Raw genomic sequence first — 21,084 nt, 5'->3', positions numbered from 1 at the left:
GCTTAGAGCTTTACCTTGTAATAAATTTAGGTATCTACCACTTTAAAAAAAAAAATACTAAATCATCACCGGTGTTCTTCAAATGTCACTTTCGCAGTAATGGGACAACGGTGTTGTTAACTCATCTTTTATAAACTATTCTACTACCCAGACGAAGACATTCAAGAAACCAAACAATCTGGAGATGATAGTGCCTACTACCAATAATATTCGACATGTTTCTTTCGACGTGCCCCTTTTGCGACCTGAAGACTCGACTAGAAAACTCTACTGAGTTCCTTCTAGAACCCTGGTTAGCGGGCTGGCTGACTCTAAACATCACGTTTGATCGCTCCTGCCTGGAGAGGCGATAGTGTTGATTTTGTTTTTAAAGTTGCTGTCAGAGCAGCTACAAACTTTTTTCAGCATCCCTGCCTGGCTGCCAACTGGAGCTCTCCGCTCACTTCCTCACCAACTTGAACCACCCCCAAACAGTCTGAGAGTAAGCTGGAGTTAGACACCGGCAGGAGCTGACACACTTTACAAGAAGGGTTTGACACCGCAGAAAACTTTCACTTCTCCTCTCCAGCCCTTCCAAACGGGGACTCTGGCCCCTCGCTCGTGCTCCCCCAGAATTCCTCTCTCAGGCCGGACAAGGACACAGAAAGCAGGCTGTTCTGATGTCCCCGAAAAGACAAATACACCTCCCCCCCCCAACCAACCCCGCAATAACCCTCACCCCTGGACTCAAGTCCCGTTCTTCACACAAAAGAGCGCGGCCAGCAGAGCTGTCCCGGCGCTACCTAGCCGGCTGCCACCCTTCACCGCACCCGCAGACCGGGTCTCCAGCCGCCCGATCGGTCCCCACCGGAGGCTTCCTGCTCCGACCCGGCCAGACAAAGCCCCGGCGGCCGGGCGGACCTGCCAGCCTCCGGACTCGGGCCGCCGCGCTCTTACCCGGGCCTCATCCAGAGCGACGCCGGCGCTGCCGCTTCCCCCGGCCTTGGCGGCGGGGCAGCTGGCAGCACGGGTCTTGGAGGAGCGGGTCCGAGAGGAGATGAAATGGCTGCTGCCTCCGGTCGCCCCGGGCTCTACTCCGGCCCCAGGCCCAGGCCCAGGCCCAGGCGACTTAGATCCGAGAAGGCGCAGAGAGCTCTTCCGGGTGTTCACCATGGTCCAGCCAGGAGGACGGGGTCCACGCCGCGCTAGCGGCGCCCGCCGCGCCGGGGAGACCCAAGGAAGGCCGACCCGCTGTCCGGGCAGTCAGGGCCAGTAGAGCCGGGCCGGGAAAGACAAGCCGAACCAGACTCCGCGGAGAGCAGACGAAGACAGGCGAGAGCAGGGCAGAGGAAGGGAAGTCGGCGTGCGAAGACAGGTAGCTGGAGACGGGAGCGATGCTCCGGGGCTACGGCTCAGACTCTGCCGGCTTCGCCCTCCTCAGCGGGAGCCGAGCGGAGCCGCCATTTCTGCCCCTTTCTCTCCCGTTCTAGCTCTCGAGCTCCGTGCGTCAGGGCTCCAGCGCCGCAGGGCCGACGAGACCGCTTCCGGCCTGGCCGCTGCGGGGCGCTGCAAGGCCGGCCAGCCCTTCTCTTGCCGGCTTTTCCCTCCTCTTCCCCCGCCCCTCCAGTAGGCCCCTCCCAGCGGCGCGCTGTCAGCGCTCGGCGGCCACGGAAGGGACGCTCTGGGCTGTTAGCTCTATGGTTTCTAGGTCTGGCCAGCGGCCGAGGAAGTGAGGATGAGAAAAGCCAGAATGTGCTCGGGACGAGCTAGCGCGCTGGAGTCGGTCGTGGAACCTTCATACCCGGCCAGGCCTGGCTACACCAGCATCCCCACCATCACCCCCAGGTGCCCTGGATGGAGCCAGAAAGGACTGGCAAAGGCCGGTACAGAGGAGGGCGTGGTGACCTGAGTGGGAATCCCAGGGACCCCAAGCCAAGACACTGAACTTGAGTCGTACTTTTCAGGGCTAGAAAAATGTGAATGATAATTGTGATAAAAGCAGATCTGTGCCGTATCTGGCACATGGTTAAGCTTAAGAAAGAACTAACACTATAACCCTGCGTCTTTGAACAAAGCAAAGGCACTGTCTTTCTGTAACCTTAGCCAGACCTAAGGCGGAGTCCACGAAGAATGAATTCTTCTAAGAGCTTCCACTGCTTTCTGCCCGGGCAAGAATTAAAGTACAAAAAGCTGAACACAAAGATACAAAATGTGCCATTTAACTTTCATAGAAAAAGATTAAGGGACACAATATGAAAAGCTATTCTGTAAATAAGAATTATGTTCATTTTCAAAAATTGCCTTACCTAGAAAAATTGAAGACTCGGGAAAAGTCTTGTAAAAATCAACAAAGCTGCAACAAAATTCCAGCCATCCAAGCTAGTAATTGTTCAACAAAATTGTATAATGCACTGGGAATGGAAGTGGTTTTTCTGTTGGAGAAGCAGTACAGATTCCAGGAAAGCAGACAAGTCCCTCTTACACTAATTTGCATACCACACCCTCCCCAGAACACTTCACCCGCTACTTAGAACCCGCCTCTTGGGTATGGAGACCTCACAATACTTGAGACTTCAGTTTTCCTGTGTCAATTAGCTATGAGATCATTGAACAAAATAGTTTTCATTTCCTGCAGAAAGAAGCTGGCTTTATTATTCAAAGTATCCTGAAAATGTGTATGGTATGCAAATTAGCAGGCAAAGGACTTGCTTCTGTATTTGTTTTTGTAGTCCTAAACTGAGAAAGCCAGATTGTTATTTGAGTTACCACAACCTAGATCAAACCAGTCAATCCTAAAGGAAATCAATCTTGAATATTAATTGGAAAGACCGCTGCTGAAGCTAAAGCTCCAATACTCTGGCCACCTGATTCGAAGAGTCGACTCATTGGAAAAGACCCAGATGCTGGGAAAGACTGAGGGCAGGAGGAAAGGGAGCAACAGAGGATGAGATGGTTGGATGGGATAACTAATCCAATGGTCATGAGTTAGAACAAATGCTGGAAGTTAGTGAAGGACAGGGAAGACTGGCCAGCTGCAGTCCATGGGGTCACAGAGTCAGACACAACTTAGCTAGAGAACATGGAAAAATGCTAACAATGTTGCCTTTTTCCTTCCATCTTCAATATTGGCTACATAAAAATTACCAACTTTGTAAGTTTGTTTTTTTAATGCATGCTATTGTGACAGCTATCATGATACAATCTAACAAAATTGTTTCAAATGAAGTTAAAGGCAACTAAGTGCTACTAGGGAAAAAAAAAACTATTTGGCCAACCGCTAGAAGTAACAAATGTGTGCAGCTACAGCCTAACAGTGGATACAGTCTCAAATAAGGATACTTGCTCAGCTTTGTAATAGTAACATAACTTCATAAGCTTATTAACTATCTTCAGTGATCCATTCCTTTCACAAACAAAATTTACTAACACCTATTAGTGTTTGGGGCTTCCCTTGTGTCTCAGCTGGTAAAGAATCTGCCTGCAATGAGGGAGACCTGTGTTTGATCCCGGGGTTGGGAAGCTCCCCTGGAGAAGGGGAAGGCTACCCACTCCAGTATTCTGGCCTGGAGAATTTCATGGACTGTATAGTCCATGGGGTCACAAAGTCAGACTGAATGACTTTCACTTTCACTTTCATTACTGTGTTAGATACTAAATATATTTGACCATTAAACAGTCCTTCCTTCAAGAAACTTAATGCTTAACTCCTTAAATCATCCCGTAAAAGGCATATAAGACACTTACTCATTGGAAGAAAAGCTATGACAAACCTAAACAGCGTATTGAAAAGCAGAGACATCGCTTTGTTAACAAAGGTTCATATAGTCAAAGCTATGGTTTTTCCAGTAGTTGTGTATAACAGTACCTTTACTGGGCTGCCCAGGTGGTGCTAGTGGTAAAGAACCTGCCTGCCAATGCAGGAGACATAAGAGACACGGGTTCCATCTCTGGGTCGGGAAGATCCCCTGGAGGAAGGCATGGCAATCCACTCCAGTATTCTTTCCTGGAGAATCCCTGGTAAGCTACAGTCCATAGGGTCACACAGAGTCAGACACAACTGAAGTGACTGAGCACACACGCACACACCATTTACTGTTTATTCGAACCCTAACTGGTGTCAGATCCTCTGTCAGACTAGGAAACATGGAGGGTTGGTTTTTTTTTTTTTTTTTTTTAGCAACATAGTTCTGGCCCTCAAAGAGCTCACAGACAAAAAGGGAACAGAGACAGGCAAGGAAGCAGTAAGTTGCGGAATAATGAAATTAGAATAAGGCAGAAACCTCTAATTCAAACAGAGTTTAGAGAAAGCTGAGAAGTGATGACTTCTGAGACACATCTTGAACCACAAAATGAAGAAAGAAAAAATGGACCCCAAAAAAGAAAAGTTTGGAGAAGATATCGAAGAGTTGCTTGTTTTACACAGTATAGAGAAAATAACTGAAAAATCAAGTAAAATCATTTTTAAGCCTTACTTTAAACTATATGAGCTGGCAAGATGCTAAAGAATACTCAGGAGCTCAGGAATGTTCCTGAGCTAAAGAACACTCAGGAAAGTCACAGGAGGAACCCAGACAAGCAAACAAAGCTGTAAAGACAGCTTTCATTTTCAGTACATTTGCTCAACTCCAGTGAGCTTGATCTATTTTTCTCTGCCTACGGAAGATAGAATGAAGACAGAAGACAAAGTCCAGAACCTGCTTAAGTTGCAGAATCTAATGTACCTTGCAAAATTCTGGTACAAAAATGATACATCTGAGAATAAGGGTGAATTAGAAATAAACCAACCAGAACTTCCAAAGTGGTCTAGTGGTTAAGAATCCAACTTCCAGTGCAGGGCATACAGGTTTGATCCCTACTAGGGGAAATAAGATCCCACATGCCAAGGGGCAACTAAGCCCTGGGTCTCAAGTACTGAGCCCAAGCACTCTGTAGTCCTCACAATAAAACTAGAGAAGTCCAGCCACAGTGAATCTCCAGCATAGTGAAAACAGAGAAAGAAAAAAAAAATCAACCAGCCTTCCTATCACTATTCTCCACGAAGCTGCAAGGAGAACTGTCTTGCCCAACATCTACACTAAGAATAAGAGGGGAAAAAACATATCCCTTAAGAATTCAAAACAACAAACCAGTCCTCAGATTTACAGCCTAAAGTTACCAAATCTGATAGTATGAAAACCTCAGGTTAAATCAAAAGATCCTAAGCACAAAGCAAAAGTTAAATGTAAATTATCTCCAAAAGAATGCACCTTCAACAGGATATGCAAATATATATAGTCTCATGAACATGACTCAGTAAAAAAAAAAAAAAATCAAAAACAGCCAGCACACACACACACACACACAAAAGCCCAGACAGCATAAAAGAATAAGACCCACAATTTAATATTGATTAGAAATAGATTAAAGATTAGAAAATATTAATAACAAGCAAAAAATGAATGAAACTTTTAATGAGATAGAACTTATACAGTTAAAAAGAATAAAGTTAAATGTGAAGTATGACCTATTAAAAAAAAAAGTAACATGGACTTCATCAAATATCACATATCTCACAAAGGACTCATCTAAAATATAAAAAGAACTCTCAAAATTCAACATCTAAAAAACAAACAATCCAATTAGAAAATGAGGAAAAGATCAGAAGAGCTATTTTACCTAAGAGGATATATAGATGGAAAATAAGAATATAGACAGATTTCAACATCACTAACCAGTAGTGACATGCATATTGAGACTATGATGAGTTATTATTACATACCTATTAAAAAACTAAAATAAAAATTAGGGTTTTTTAAAAAAAATTTACCAATGCTGGTGAAGAGGCAAAGAAACTGGATCATTTGATCATTGCTGGTGAGAATGCAAATGGTACAGCAAATCCAAATCTGAAAAACAGTTTGACCGTTTCTCAAAAATCTAAAATACACTTACAATACAAACCAGCAATTGCAACCCTGCATATTTATTCCAAAGAAATGAAGAGTTACATCTACATAAAAATCTGTAGACCATAGTTCATGGCAACTTTATTTGTAATAGCTGAAACAAAACAACAAAAAAAAGTTGCTCATAGGTCAATGGTTAAACAAACTTTAGTACATTCAAAACAGAATACTGCTCAACAATAAAAAGGAATTAGTGATATATACAAAAGCTTACAAATCTCAGATGCATTAAACTTAAACAGAAGGAAGAAAATAATATACATATGACAGCATAAAACAACATAATAGAAAACGAATAATAGAGAAATTCAAAATCAAAAGTTGATTCCTGGGAATTCTCTGGTGGTCTAGTGGTTAGAATCAGCACTTTTACAGAGAAAGCTGGGGTTCAACCCGTGGTCAGGGAACACAGACACAAGCCACACATCACACCCAATATAAGATTTTAAAAAGTTGTTTCCTGTAAAAAGGAAAAAGGAAAGAGAGAGAGAGTGAGAAAGGAAAGACCACTAGCCAGACCAATCAAGGGGAACAAAAGAGAAGATGCAAATTTCAAATTTCAGGAAGGAAGTTATTATAAATATCACTCAAAATTTTAGATCTCAAGTCAGCAAACATTTTTCTGGTTATAAATGGCCAGTTTGTAAATATCTCAAGCTTCACACATGGTCTATGTCACAGATTCTTTGTTTATATTTGCTTTTTGGTTTGTTTATTAACAATCCTTTAACAATGTAAAAACCATTCTTAGTTCACAAATGTACATAAATAGGCCACAAACTAGATTTGGTCCACAGGTTGCTAATCACCAACATTTACTATAAATATTAAAGGGACATTTAATAAATAAGAAACAACTTTGTGCCAATAAGTCCCAAAACATAGGTAGGCATATTGCTTGAAATAAAACTAATTACTAAAACTCATGCATGAAGAAACAGATAACCTGAATACCCCTATCATTAATTAAAGAAATGAAATATGTAATAAAATACTATCCCACAAATGTTACACCAGTCCCAGATGACTTCAGTGGTGAACTCTATTAACATCCAATATGTAAGGAAAAGCAATGCCATCCCAGGTCAGGGAACTAAGATCTCACATGCCATGTGGTTCACGCAGAATGAAAAAAAAATTTAAACTGACTCAAAAAAAAAAAAAAAAAAATAGAAAATCTATAACAGAACTGTATTAAGAGACTGAATCACTAATAAAAACCTCCCAACAAAGAAAAATCCAGGACCAGATGACTTTACTGGTTCTATCACACATGCCTACCAAACATGCAAAGGTAAACTGACACCCATCCTTCTCAAAATATTGAAAATAGAAGAGGACCCACTTTCTAACACAGTCTATGAGACCAGCATTACCTAGATACCAAAGTTAGAGAAAGATATCACAATGAAGGAACTGCAGGGCAATATCCCTTATGAACATAGATGCAAAAGTCCTCAACAAAATAGTAGCAAGCCAAATCCAGAAGCATATTAAAAGGACTGTACACCATGACCTTGGTATCACAGTCGGATGGTATCTTCGATGGACATGAGTTTAAGCAGGCTCCAGGTGTTGGTGATGGACAGGGAAGCCTGGCGTGCTGCTGTCCATAGAGTCGCAAGGAGTCAGACATGAGTGAGTGACTGAATTGAACTGAACTGAACACCATGACCAAGTGCGATTTATCCCAAGTCCATTTAATGGGGAAAAGGACAGTTTCCAATGAGTGGTGCTTGGAAGACTGTATATTCACATGCAAAAGAGTGAGGTTGGACCTTTATCTTACACCACATACAAAGACTAATTCAAAATGGATTAAACACCTAATATAAGAGCAAAAACTATAGAATACTTAGAAAAAACATAGAGGAAAATCTTCATGACATTTGATTTGGCAATAGTTTCTGTCAAAACCATAAGAAAAAAAAAGAAAAAATAGATAAATTGAACTTCATCAAAATTAAAAACTTATGTATTAAATTTCACCATGAAGAATGAAAAGACAACCCACAAAATAGGAGAAATGTTTAGAAATCACGTATCTGATAAGGCATTAAATTCTAGAATACATAAAAAGCCCCTACAACTTGACAACAAAAAATAACCCTACTTAACACTGGACTGGGCTTCCTTGGTGGTCCAGGGGTTAAGAATCCACCTGCCAATGCAGGAGACATGGGTTCCATGCCTGTTCCTGGAAGATTCTGATACCTGCTACAACACGATGAACTTTTAAAACATTATACTAAGTGAAAGGACAAATATTATATGATCCCATCTATAAGAGAGAACTAAAATAGCGCAACTTCATAGAGACAGAAAATAGAGATTATCAGAATCTGGAGTTGAGAGTGGATTGAGGTGTTATTGTGTAAATGGGTACAGACTTTCTGTTTGGGTGAAGAAAAAGTTTTAGAAGTGGATACAAGTTACAAAAGTGGATACAATCTAGTTACACAAGATTGTGAAAGTAATTAATCCTACTTAAAAATGGTAAAAACAGCAAGACAAAATAAAAATCTTGCAGTATTGGGAGTATTGTTCTATTGTTACAGAAGTCAACAAACAGATCAGCAGAAGGGAATACAGATCAAGAATACAGGGCCCAGAAATAGCTCTTAGTGTTGATGGGGATTTGGTATATAAGATAGCATTAGAAATTTTAAGGAAAAAAGGGACTATTTGATAGATGGTCTTGGGACCATGGGCTTTGTCTTATGTAAATCCAAGTCCAAGATGTCAACTTGTTCTTTAATAAGCAAGATAGAAGGGCATTAAAATAGATTATTTGCTGAGTATAGTTAAGCAGATTAAACTATTGGGTTAACTACAGATGTACTAGTACCACCGTCCCCCAGGCCCAACTAAAAAATTAATAGGAAACCAATAAACAGATTTGCACTGAAAAAAAAGAGAATGTAATACACCAGATTAATAGAATGAATATGGACCATAAAGCAGGTTAAGTACTGAAGAATTGATGCTTTTGGATTGTGGTGCTGGAGAAGACTCTTGAGAGTCATGGACAGCAAAGAAATTAAACCAGTCAATTTTAAAGGAAATCAACCCTAACTATTCATAGGAAGGACTGATACTGAAGCTGAAGCTCCAATACTTTGGCCACCTGATGTGAAGAGCCAACTTACTGGAAAAGACCTTGATGCTGGGAAAAATTGAGGGCATGAGGAGAAGAGAGCTATAGAGGATGATATGGTTGGATGGCATCACTGACTCTATGGACATGAGTTTGAGCAAATTCCAGGAGATAGTGAAGGACAGAGAAGCCTGGCATGCTTCAGTCCATGGGGTCACAGAGAGTTGGACACGACTTAGCAACTGAACAATAACAACAACAATAGAATGAAGGGAAAAAAACATAAGCATTTCAACTGACACAGAAAAGTATCTGACAAAATTCAATAACCTTTTGGGCCTCCCTGGTGGCTCTGTTGGTAAAGAATCTGCCTGCAATGAGGAAGACCCAGGTTCAATCCCTGGGTCAGGAAGATCCCCTGGAGAAGGGCATGGCAACCCACTGCAGTATTGTTGCCTGGAGAATTCCATGGACAGAGGAGCCTAGCAAGTTACAGTCCATGGGGTTGCAAAGAGTCAGACAGGGCTAAGGGACTAAGCACATGCTTTACTCATGTCTTGGGAAAGGCCCAAGCATGCCTTTCAAATCTTTAATCAGGTAATACCTTGCCTAACTTGTTGGTTCTGCCCATAGATCAAAGAAACCAAAATGAAGAACAAGTGGCCAGATCTCTTCCCTACCTTCCCCTGAAATAATCTCCCAAATTGTACGACCAAACCATGTGAAGAAGATAACACTTACAGGAAAATCACAATAAGTCGACAGGCCTGCAGGCCATTGAGATGGTGACTCTGACCCCATATCTTAATGATTAACTGAGATTACTGCCCTCCTTCCCTTTAAAAGTTCATGACTAAGCAGACTCTTCAGAGGTGGTTTTTGGGAGATGTTGAATCCACTGTCACTTCAGATTGCTGGCATTCTGATGAAAGGCACTTTTCATTTACTACCAACATTTGTGACTATGTAACTGATTTTGTAGGTGGTGAGCAGTGGGATCCCCAATGGATAATAGTACTGGCATAATATAGATAAATGGAACAAAAATTTTCTGGGGGGTCACATTGTATGCCATGTGGAACTTCCCTGATAAGGGGGATCAGGGATCAAACCTGTGCCCCCTGCAGTGGAAGAATCTTAACCACTGGACCACCAGGAAAGTCCTAAATGGACCAGAATTTTGAGTCCAGAAATAAACCAACACATCTAGGGTCAGTTGATTTTTGACCAGGGAAGTGTTCTCTCGTTATCAAATGGTGCTGGGACCAAAAAAAGAAGACAAAGAAGAGGGAAAAGAAGAGGGGGCATCATATAAAGGCCATCCATAGAAAAGTCTCTTTATCCTAAGGAATCAAAGTAACTCCTTCCTGGTGGCTTCAACAGACAAGATCCCTGGAGAACAAGTTTGAAAGCTGAACTAACCACAGGATCTCAGAATTGCTCACCTGAAGAAGAGTTCAAAAGATTCACAGGGTGCCTTTACTTGCATGGGGATGGCAGGGATCTACAGATGAAGCCCAATATCAACTTGAATCCCAACACTAAAAACTTTCAAGTAAAAACAAATAGGCAAATGGAGATTATATTTGAAAGGATTATTCCAACAGGGATGAGGGTGGGATTGGGGGGTGGAGAAACTATAGAAATAAAGCCAGAGGATAAATACAAAGGGAAGAACACTCAATTGTCCCAAAACAACAACAGCAAAAAAGTCCTGGATTTAGATAAAGAGAGACTTTATTGGAAAGGATTATTCCAAGAAGAGGAAAAGAAACTACCACAATGGGGTGTGGTAGCTGAGGCGACAACCATCACTATCAGGGAATGCTATCACGCACTGAGGCCTGCAATTTACCTCCAGAGTTAGACAGAAAAGGGCCCTTCTTTGAGAGGGAGGAGGAACAAAGACTACACAGAACTGGGCATAGGGCCAGGGGGATGGATGGGTGGAGGTGGCAGTTGATCACTCAGCACATCAGGGTAGTTTATGTGGAGGTCAGCCTACTTTTCCGAGTGATGGTGAAGGGGGGATTGTAGGCTGGATCAGGTTGAGAGTGGGTCCAAGTTTTAGGAGCCTGGAGGAAAGAGAGAATCTTAAGTTTGGTCAAAACAAGGTAGCTGGTATTTTGTCCAGATTGTCAGTGGGCACAATCAGTAAAGACAATCAATCATGAGGCAAAGAGAACGGCGATTTGGAGGGTCTATGTCTGACCTTGTCATGGGTAAACAAGGGGACATTCGTGAGTCTGAATAAACCACGTGGGGGAAGTGTGGTTTCTTGATGTCAGCCCTTCCAGGGACACGAAAGGGTCGCGGGGGGATGGAAGGGGCGGGGAGGGGGTGTTTTTAACCGTCGCTTTCCGGAATCTCGGGTCTCAGGTAAAGTTCAACATGGTCAGAATGCAGGGAAATCTCTCCACAGATTCAATCAGAGGCTGACGAAGTACACAGGTAAGTTGGTGCTGAGTTCTGAGGTGAGCCCACACCTAGCTCCCTGCGTTTTCCACGCCGAGTGAAGAGATAAGAAGCTCAGCGTCCGCAGGAGGAAGGAGGCAGCCGCCATCGGCGCGGGCCACTGGGCGAGCCGAAGCGACCGCCGCCGCCGCCAGCCCCGCCCCCGAGCGCGCGCGCTCGGGTCTGCGCAGAGCCAGCCTCGGCGCGTACTCGGCGCCGGGCGACGGTGACCGAAGGAGGCGCGCGCGGTTCCAGCGGCCCGGCCGCCGAGCTCGATTGGGCCTGGGGGCGGCTGTGCTCCTCCTCTGAGGGGCTCCAGCCCGGCGGCGGCGGCGACTGCGGCCCCTGAGCGGACTGAGACCGAGGCCGCGAGGCGACGGCGCGGCGCGGCCCCCTCCAGCGGCCGCACCGGGAGGTGAGTTTCCCGGAGCCGCGCCGCGCTCGGCTGGGTGAGGGGCCGGGCCGGCCGCCGGGCGGGGCCCGGTGGATGGGTTGGATGGGTCTGGCGGAGCCGCCTCTCCAGGTCTTTGTCTCGGTGTCGGAGATCCGGTCCGCGACCCCGAAAGGACGCAGTGGGGCGGCGGGCGGGGCGGACTCGGGGCCCGCGCAGGTGAGGCGCGGCTCCGGCGCCGCCGATTCCGGGCACGCGCCCGGGTGGTTTTCTCGCTCTGCGGGCGCTCGGAAACTTCGAGTTCTCTGTTCTCAAAATGCAGACTCGCAGCGCAGAAATAAAGAGCATGTTTGTGTGGGGTGGACCTTTCTTAGGTAACTTCATTAGTTGGCTCTTGAAACTCACTTTTATTTTGTAGGCTTGATGGTCTCTTTTCCTACTTAATTTCTTTTTTTCCTCTGTGTCCATTTTTATTTGCAGTTTGTTGCTTGTCAGCAATAACGAACGTTAGTGTGGCTTCCAGCGCTGGTTTCTTCGTACTCAATCTGAGATCATTGAAAGTAAAGATAGGAAACTGGCAGCCTCTACTAATGTGGGATTGTAAAATAGGACCGATTGTATAAGCGACGTGAGAATCAAGCTTCCTTATTTCATAGTCGTGGCTCAGGTGTGTTTTGGGACTGTTTATAAGGTAAAGTTAGAGACAGGCACTGCTGATGCTGCTAAGTCGCTTCAGTCGTGTCCGACTCTGTGCGACCCCATAGACGGCAGCCCACCAGGCTCCTCTGTCCATGGGATTTGCCAGGCAGGAGTACTGGAGTGGCTTGCCATTGCCTTCTCCAGAGACAGGCACTGGTGGAATCCAAAAAATGAGTAAGAATTGTGTGCACGACGGAGGGAGTAATTAAGCACACAACAAAAGTGATGCAAGGCAGAAACTACTACGTACTGAGCCCTGACTTTTAGCCCTGCGTGTGGTAAATACTTTACACGAAGACTTTAATTACTGAATATTTAATGCTAATTACTAAGTTTATCATTCAAATGTTTTTAGTACCTATTGTGTGCTGAGTGCTGACGCTATGACAGTGACCATTATAGGTTTGTGCAGTGTCACTGGAGGAGACGAATAATCACGCAAGTAAATGCCTATCTACTTAACTGTTGTTTTTCCGACGCTAAGTCATAATCCGACTCTGCGACCCCATGGACTGCAGCAAGCCAGGCTCCTCCGTCCTCTGCTGTCTCCCAGAGTTTGCTCAAACTCATGTCCTTTGGTTAGATGGTTATCTAACCATCCTCTACCTAGAAAGAAGCTGAAAAGGAATGTACCACCGTACATTGTGTGAGCATGTAACCGGGGACTGAAGAAATCAGTTCAAATTTTCCTAGGAATAGGTCATCTTTGAGCTCAGTTATTATGGATAAGTAGGATATTAGGTGAAGGAGACTCCAGTACTGGAACTCTTAGGAGCCCCCCACCCCACACCCCACCCCCGCCTGCAGAAAGGACACCAAAACGGTTTCAAAAGGAGGGAAGAAAGATCCAGGCAAAGGAAATCAGTTCCACAAAGACTTGAGAATGTTTGGGGAACTGAAGATCAGATCAGATCAGTCACTCAGTCGTGTACGACTCTTTGCGACCCCATGAATCACAGCACGCCAGGCCTCCCTGTCCATCACCAACTCCCGGAGTTCACTCAGACTCATGTCCATCGAGTCAGTGATACCATCCAGCCATCTCATCCTCTGTCGTCCCCTTCTCCTCCTGCCCCCAATCCCTCCCAGCATCAGAGTCTTTTCCAATGAGTCAACTCTTCGCATGAGGTGGCCAAAGTACTGGAGTTTCAGCTTTAGCATCATTCCTTCCAAAGAAATCCCAGGGCTGATCTCCTTCAGAATGGACTGGTTGGATCTCCTTGCAGTCCAAGGGACTCTCAAGAGTCTTCTCCAACACCACAGTTCAAAAGCATTAATTTTTCGGCGTTCAGCCTTCTTCACAGTCCAACTCTCACATCCATACATGACCACAGGAAAAACCATAGCCTTGACTAGACGAACCTTTGTGGGCAAAGTAATGTCTCTGCTTTTGAATATGCTATCTAGGTTGGTCATAACTTTCCTTCCAAGGAGTAAGTGTCTTTTAATTTCATGGCTGCAGTCACCATCTGTAGTGATCAGAACAGGTGAATTGAGGGGACTGTGGTTAGTTCGGGCCAGAGAGATGATGTGGGGCCTTTTAAATAATGTTAAGGTTTGGGGACCAGTTTTCTCTTTTCTTTTTTTAAAAACTTTTATACCCAAACTTTCAAACTACTCAAATGTAGTGAGAGAACATTGCAGTTAACTCCTTGTCATGTTATCCAAGGTATTTGGATCTTATTTGAAGAGTAGTGGGAGGTCTTGATGGATTTTAAGCAGGAAAGTCTCATAATCAAATCTGTATCTTAATCAAAAAGGTCACCCTGACAAAAAAAAAAAAACCAAAAAGAAAAACAAAAAAAAAAACACGAAACAACAACAGAAAAGAATTCCCTGGCCGTCCAGTGGTTAGGATTCCATACTTTGACTGCTGAGGGCCTGGTTTGATCCTAGTCTGGGAACTGAGATCCCATAAGCTGCGCGTCACTTAAAAAAAAGAGAAATGTCGCCTTGACTCCTGTGTAGAAACTGAATTGGATGGGAACAAGAATGGATGTGGGGAAACCACCTAGAGATGATGGCACTAGGGTTGTGGTTGTGAAGGTAGGGCAAATTCAAAGAGAACATAATTGATCTCTCCTTGTTGTGTTAGTAATTCTATATTCATGTCTTTTGGAGGAATCGTGGAAGGTTTTCTAAAGGAGATTGTATTTGAAATGGGTTTTGCAAGGGAAATAACAGTATGGAGCCCATTCGGGAATGAGAATATCTTTGTGTCAAAACAGTAGCTAACTCAGGGATCTGGAGGGTTTTTTTGCAGAAGTTTCACCTTTTTCCTAGGATTTTCTCACTGAAATTACTTTTGTCACTATCATTGTGGTCCTTGTGAGCTCCCTCCTTAACAATTTTTTCTATTAATTGAAGAGAGCAAAAATGTATGTTCTTCATTACTGGGATTACAGCTAAGCTAAGCTAAAACTTTCCAAAAGATTTCATTTTTTGTTGTTGTTGTTATATATATAATAGTTAATAAACTAGAATTCACAAAATATACAAATAACTGTCGTTTTAGTGTTTGAATCTGATGGCCATAGTTTGATCTTGGCAGCTTAATCCTATTCTGTAGAAGATGTAGCTGAAAGGTGATCCATTGGTTTCTTTTCCCTTGCGCTGAATGACTTTATCCTTAAAGGAGAAACTAGTTTCTGCATAGCATGCCTAGTGGTACAATATCTTGATTCAAATTCATAATCTTAAAAAAAAAAATAGCCTGTAGTATGTTTTTAAAAATAAGTAAAATTTGTAATACGCATATTTTTCTTTTCAAATTCTAGTGTATACATTAAAAGATGACATTTCTTGGTAGTCTAAATTTATTTTGATTGGATTTTCCTTTTAGTGGATACATTCCAGATAGCTCAGTTTCCTCTGGCTCCTGACTGATTTTATTACTACAGTTGTTGGGAGTAAGTGGAATAATATTTGAGAAGGTGTTTAGTAAACTGTGATATACAATACAAATGTAAGATGGTAGTGGTACTAACTGGAAGTAAACTGAAGCAGAATGAAGGGACTGGTGTTCATCTGTCCATTCTGATGCCCAGCCTCATACTGGTAACTTCGATATTTGTCAGGTGGCTTTTTTATTTTCTACATACAGTATGTACATGACTTAGGTTCTTTCATGTCACATGACTGATGGTTGTAGATGCTCACTCAATGGATATAAAATTTTTACATGGTTCATTTCCATGTTACTAATTTGTGGTAGAAATACCTAAAATAATAGTAACTTTATGTGCATTATAGAATAAGTTTTTTTTTTTCCCCAAAACCATTTATTTATTTATTTGGCTGCATTGGGTCTTAGTTGCAATACGTGGGATCTTCACTGTGGCACAGGGGCTTAGTTGCCCCACAGCATGTGGGATCTTAGTTCCCTAACTAGGGCTCAAACCCACGTCCCCTGTATTGGAAGGTAGAGTCTTAACCAGTGGATCACCAGGAAGGTTCCTAGAATGAGTTTTTACTTTGCAATTCTGTGCTGTGTTTGCAATTAGTAATTCAGTATATTTTTTTCCTTGTTAGTCTGTAAACTTCCTGTTAATGGATACTGAGTCTGTCCTTCTACCATTAGTTCTAAACTAGTACCTTGCACACAGCAGTGGGAGGTTCAATAAGTATACAAATGTTTTTTAAAGTTAATCTAGTGAAAAGAAAAGTGAAATTTCGTAGCCATGTTGAAATTAAAACTTTGAGACTAAGTCTGAAGGTGTTTCTTACTATAAGTCCTTGTAACAGAGGTTATAATTGGGGACTGGGAAAAGAGAAAGGAGCATAACATTACTGTAGTCTCGATATTTCTTTTGTTCTCTGAACAACCTTCTTAGGAGGACAGTTATCTCCAAGTTACAAGTTAGGCAGCTGGTACTTAGAGAAGTTAAGCAACTCTTAAGCTCAAAAATGATGTAGCCAGTATTCCAGCACAAGATAGTTTGAATGCAAGGTCTGTTCTCTTTTGTTCTCATGGAACAAGTAAAACCAATTTATCAATAGCTTAAACTATGAAATGATAAAACATATTAATAATTTGCTAGAGAATAATAACTTATTAGTGGGAAACATAGTGAGATGCTTTAAGGATGGCTCCTCCCTGCTCTGCACTTGGCTAAGCACCTTGGAGGGCTTCCCCGGTAGTTCAGTTCAGTTCAGTCGTTCATCGTGTCCAACTTTTTGCAACCCCATGAATCACAGCACGCCAGGCCTCCCTGTCCGTCACCAACTCCCAGAGTCTACCCAAACCCATGTCCATCCAGTCGATGATGCCATCCAACCGTCTCGTCCTCTGTCGTCCCCTTCTCCTCCTTGGTAGAGCAGCTGGTAAAGAAAGTGAAAGTTGCTCATGGTGTCTGACTCTTTGTGACCCCATGGATGATACAGTCCATGGAATTCTTCAGGCCAAAACACTGGAATGGGTAGCCTTTCCCTTCTCCAGCACATCTGCCCAACCCAGGAACCAAACCAGGGTCTCTTGCATTGCAGGTGGATTCAGCTGCATTGCAGCTGGCAAAGAAGCTGACTTTGCTTTATATCAGGTTCTCTCAACATTAGCACTTGACATTTTGGGCAATACTTTCTTGTGGGGACTGTCTTATGCATTGTAGGATTTTCAGCAGCATTCCTGACCTATTAGGAGCACCCTTCATCCCAGTTGTTTTGACAACCCAGAAATGCCTCCAGCCATTGCCAGATGTCTTCTTAGTGGCACTGTTGCCTCCTGGTTGAGACCCACTGCTTTATCTTTATACCATAGTTTCATAAAAACAATACTAATATATAAATGTTTTCTCTTTGAATGCAACTAATTTTTTTAAAAGTAAATACGGGGTTTTATGGGCTTCCTCTGTGGCTCAGTGGTGAAGAATCCACCTGCAATGCAGGAGATGTGGAGACACGACTTAGCTGCTGAACAACAACAAATATTCCTTTGTGTGTATATACTACGTGTTGTTCAGACATTTATCTGTTGGTGGACATCTGGATTGCTTCCATCTCCTGGCTTTTGTGAATAATGCCTCAACCACCAAATTCTTTTCTACACCCACTGCACCATTGTACATTTCCACCAGCAGGGTTCCAGGGCTTTAGTCTCTCCACATCCCTGTCAATGCTTACTATTTTTGTTTTATTAAATAATAACTATTCTAATATGTATAAAGTGGTATCTGATTGTAACTAGTGATGTTGAGCATCTTTTTCATGTGCTGATTGGCTGTTCATTTATCTTTTGGAGAAATGTCTGTTCACATCCTTTGCCCAGTTTTGAATTGGTTTGTTTTCCCTGCTGTTTTTAAGTTGTATTTTTCTATCATTCACTTGATAGCTGCAAACCTTTGACTGCTTTCCAGAGTTCTGACTAAGTTGTTCCTGACAGTTTCTGCTTATCTTTCAGTGTTTCTGTGGAGATAGGAGCTTGCAACTGCCTGTTCTCTCATTTTGCTGACATCACCCTCGAGTGCATTTTGGGAGTGGGGGTGGGGAGGGTGGTTTACTGGAGTATAATTATTTACAATGTTGTGTTACTGATAGTTTCTGCTGTGCAGCATAGTGAGTCAGTTATATATATGTAACTCTTCTTTCGAGTCTGTTCTCATATAGGTCATTGCAGTATTGAATGGGGTTCCATGTGCTATTCAGTAGGTTCTTATTAGTTACCTGTATTATATGTAGTAGTTTATATATGTCAGCCAAGTTCAATTTTTTAATTTTAAATCTTGGATATATCTAGAATTTATTTTTGTAATGGTGACTCCATATGACTGTTGAGTTTATTTACAAGTCCATCTTTTCCTGATTTTTTTGTTTGTTTGTTTTTAGATCTGTAATAATAGCATGGATTCCTCATGGGTTTTTGTTGTATTCAATGAGTATGATCCATTAGTATCATCATTTACTTTGATGTTCCATTTCCCAGATTGGTCCAGTGGGAGCCTCTTCATGTAGTTTCAGTGTCCTTTTATGTCTTCATCATTCACTGAGCACCATCTTACTTTCTGGAGCAATATGTTTCAGTTTCATTGTTCTTTCTCTGCCTGTGTAATCAACATTTTCTCTAAGGAGCCATGATTCCCTTTTTAAGGAAAATTGTATTTAGAAACCACGGTGTGAGTTTTTGGTATACTTATCTAGTGTAACCTTGCTTCCAGTACTTCTCAAAGGGCACATGGCTTGGATTGTTTTAAACATTGACTTGTTTGATTATTTTGAAAATCAATTTGTTGTTTTTAAAAATTTTTTATTATTTTTTTCACTTTCATGCATTGGAGAAGGAAACGGCAGCCCACTCCAGTGTTCTTGCCTGGAGAATCCCAGGGACAGGGGAGCCTGGTGGGCTGCCATCTCTGGGGTCGCATAGAGTCAGACACGACTGAAGCGACTTAGCAGCAGCAGCAGCAGCAGCAGCACCAAGTCTTAGTTGCAGCATGCAGGTTCTTTAGGTGCAGCATACCCTTAGCTGCAGTGTGTCAACTCTGAGTTGTAGCATGTAGAATCTAGTTCCTTGACTTAGGGTCAAACCTGGGCCCCCTGCATTGGGAGCTTGGAGTGTTAGCCACTGGACCACCAGAATGCCCATGATTTCTGTGCTTATTTCTTACATCATTTTTGTTGTAAAGGCAAGAATATTGCATAAAGTTTGGAAAAGAAAGAAAATAATCCACAATTTTATTACCTGCCCAAAATAACTATTTTCATTCTTGTTTCTCTCCATTTTTTCATATTCAATTTTTGCTGAAATTTTTATTTCCTATATTTTTCACTTATATGGTGTCTTTTTCTTCATAATTATTTTTGAGGGATACATAATATTCCATCAGGGCTTCCCTGGTAGCTCAGCTGGTAAAGAATCCTACTGAAATGCAGGAGACCCCGGTTTGATTCCTAGGTCAAGAAGATCTGCTGGAAAAGGGATAGGCTACCCACTCCAGTATTCTTGGGCTTCCCTGGTGGCTCAGATGGTAAAGAATCCACCTGCAATGCGGGAGACCTGGGTTCAATCCCTGGATTGAGAAGATCCCCTGGAGAAGGGCATGGCAACCCACTCCAGTATTCTTGCCTGGAGAATCCCCAGGGGCAGAGGAACCTGGTGGGCTATAGTCCACAGGGTCGCAAAGAGGCAGACACGACTGAGTGACTAAGCACAGCACAGTGTCCCACCAAGCAGCTATATCATGACCACTTACTGCATTTTCAATTTTTCCTGATGAAAAACAGCTGTGGTAGACATATTTTTTGTATATAGCTTACATTGTTGGTCTTTTAAGTTTCCAGAAATCTGGAAGATCAGGGTCAAAAGATATAACATGGTCAGTTTGCTTTCTCCTGAAATTGTGAGAATGAGTTTATATTGATTTCATATTTTGTTACTATTGGAAGTTGAATGAAATGTTTACATTCACTTTTGTTTGTTATTAAATCAAAGGGTACATTATTTTTCATCATACTATTTACAAAATCTTTCTTTATCAGAAGATTATCCAAATCCTGAATTTACTTTTTACTGTTGCTTTACTCTAGGTGAAAGTGACAGCTTTGAGTCTGGTCATTTGTTCTTAAGACCTCTTTAGTGCTATTTTAGGTGTGTATAATAGCTTCAAAAATATTTACATATGGGGGAATGAATTTATTTAAAATACTGTATTAAAAACTTTAGCTTTTCCTTTTACAGTAAAACAAAAGAGAATGAAAGAAGTAGATAATCTTGAAAGTATAAAGGAAGAATGGTAAGTTGAGTAATGCATTTTCTTTGTACTATATTTTTATCACAGTTCACTTATTTAGTATATTTTCATTATGATTATTTGTTAAGTATCTATGAGTAATGTATTTGAAAGTTGGTATTTTTCGCATTAAATGGATTTTTAGTGAAGTTTCTAAGTATTTTTGTGATTAGTTTTTTAAAAAGTGTTAAATTTCTTTCTGCTCACATATTATTTCTTTTATGTAACTGAAAAATTAAAGTAACTGTTTACTTCATTAGCCCCTCATGTTATACTGTCTTGGAGTCATAGTGGAAATATAATGACTTTGGAGTCAAATAAACCCAACTTTGAATCTCATCTCTGTCTTCTACTACTTCTCTGGCCTTTGAGCGACTTAGATTCTTTGAGCTTCAATGTCTCCTCTAAAAAGGGAGGGGGCATACATAGATATCTGAAAAGTTTTTGTGAGAATTAGCCAATTCAAAACACTGAGTATAGTATTAACACATAGCAGGCACCCAATAAATTGTAGATGTAAAGTTTGTGGTTCTTATTAATATAGAGTTCTTTATTCTCCCTTATCTGAGATGAAATATTTATTTTTGTATTATGTTCTTTTTGTCTTAAATATTCAAAGATGTAAGCGCCTTTCATTCATAGTCCATTTAAAAAGATAAATAAGTGTTTATATTAACATGTTTTGTGAAGACTTTCTATACCAAATATTGTTATTTTTTCACTGGAGGATTTATTATTTCATGTAAATATCTGATCAGTTCAGTTCAGTTGCTCAGTCGCGTCCGACTCTTTACGACC

At 42.0% G+C, this 21,084-nt stretch overlaps 3 protein-coding genes across 10 annotated transcripts in view; 1 reads left to right on the top strand and 2 right to left on the bottom strand.

Moving 5' to 3' along the window:
* Window positions 1-1,541, bottom strand: part of ATAD2B (ATPase family AAA domain containing 2B) — a 122,278-nt gene extending 120,737 nt beyond the window's left edge. For 4 of the 5 annotated variants that reach the window (XM_070799081.1, XM_070799080.1, XM_070799082.1 and 1 more), the window contains exon 1: window positions 937-1,541. In XM_070799081.1, coding sequence (XP_070655182.1) covers window positions 937-1,152 — 216 coding nt within the window. In that variant the 5' untranslated portion in view covers window positions 1,153-1,541. The remainder of the gene's footprint in view (window positions 1-936) is intronic. The other variant, XM_019969504.2, reaches the window with a different exon arrangement.
* A 9,186-nt stretch (window positions 1,542-10,727) lies between these two features.
* Window positions 10,728-12,214, bottom strand: LOC139185954 (uncharacterized). The gene is made up of 2 exons (XM_070799830.1): window positions 11,508-12,214; window positions 10,728-11,096 (listed from the first exon to the last, which is right to left on the bottom strand). The coding sequence occupies exons 1-2, from the start codon at window positions 12,212-12,214 to the stop codon at window positions 11,018-11,020; spliced, it is 786 nt and encodes a 261-aa protein (XP_070655931.1). The 3' UTR covers window positions 10,728-11,017.
* The window catches only part of UBXN2A (UBX domain protein 2A), a 31,105-nt gene continuing 21,749 nt past the window's right edge, over window positions 11,729-21,084 (top strand). Inside the window, exons 1-4 of one of the 4 annotated variants that reach the window (XM_070799071.1) lie at window positions 11,730-11,890; window positions 12,347-12,533; window positions 20,084-20,144; window positions 20,235-20,289. In XM_070799071.1, the coding sequence (XP_070655172.1) occupies window positions 20,249-20,289 (41 nt within the window). In that variant the 5' untranslated portion in view covers window positions 11,730-11,890; window positions 12,347-12,533; window positions 20,084-20,144; window positions 20,235-20,248. Of the gene's footprint in view, window positions 11,891-12,346; window positions 12,558-20,083; window positions 20,145-20,234; window positions 20,290-21,084 lie in introns of all 4 variants that reach the window. The other 3 variants (XM_070799073.1, XM_070799070.1, XM_070799072.1) reach the window with 3 other exon arrangements.

This window comes from Bos indicus, chromosome 11 (genome assembly GCF_029378745.1).
Source record: "Bos indicus isolate NIAB-ARS_2022 breed Sahiwal x Tharparkar chromosome 11, NIAB-ARS_B.indTharparkar_mat_pri_1.0, whole genome shotgun sequence".
In the NCBI taxonomy this organism is placed as follows: Eukaryota; Metazoa; Chordata; class Mammalia; order Artiodactyla; family Bovidae; genus Bos; species Bos indicus.
Note: the sequence above shows the minus strand (reverse complement) of the source record. Positions and strands in the feature narration are given on the sequence as shown.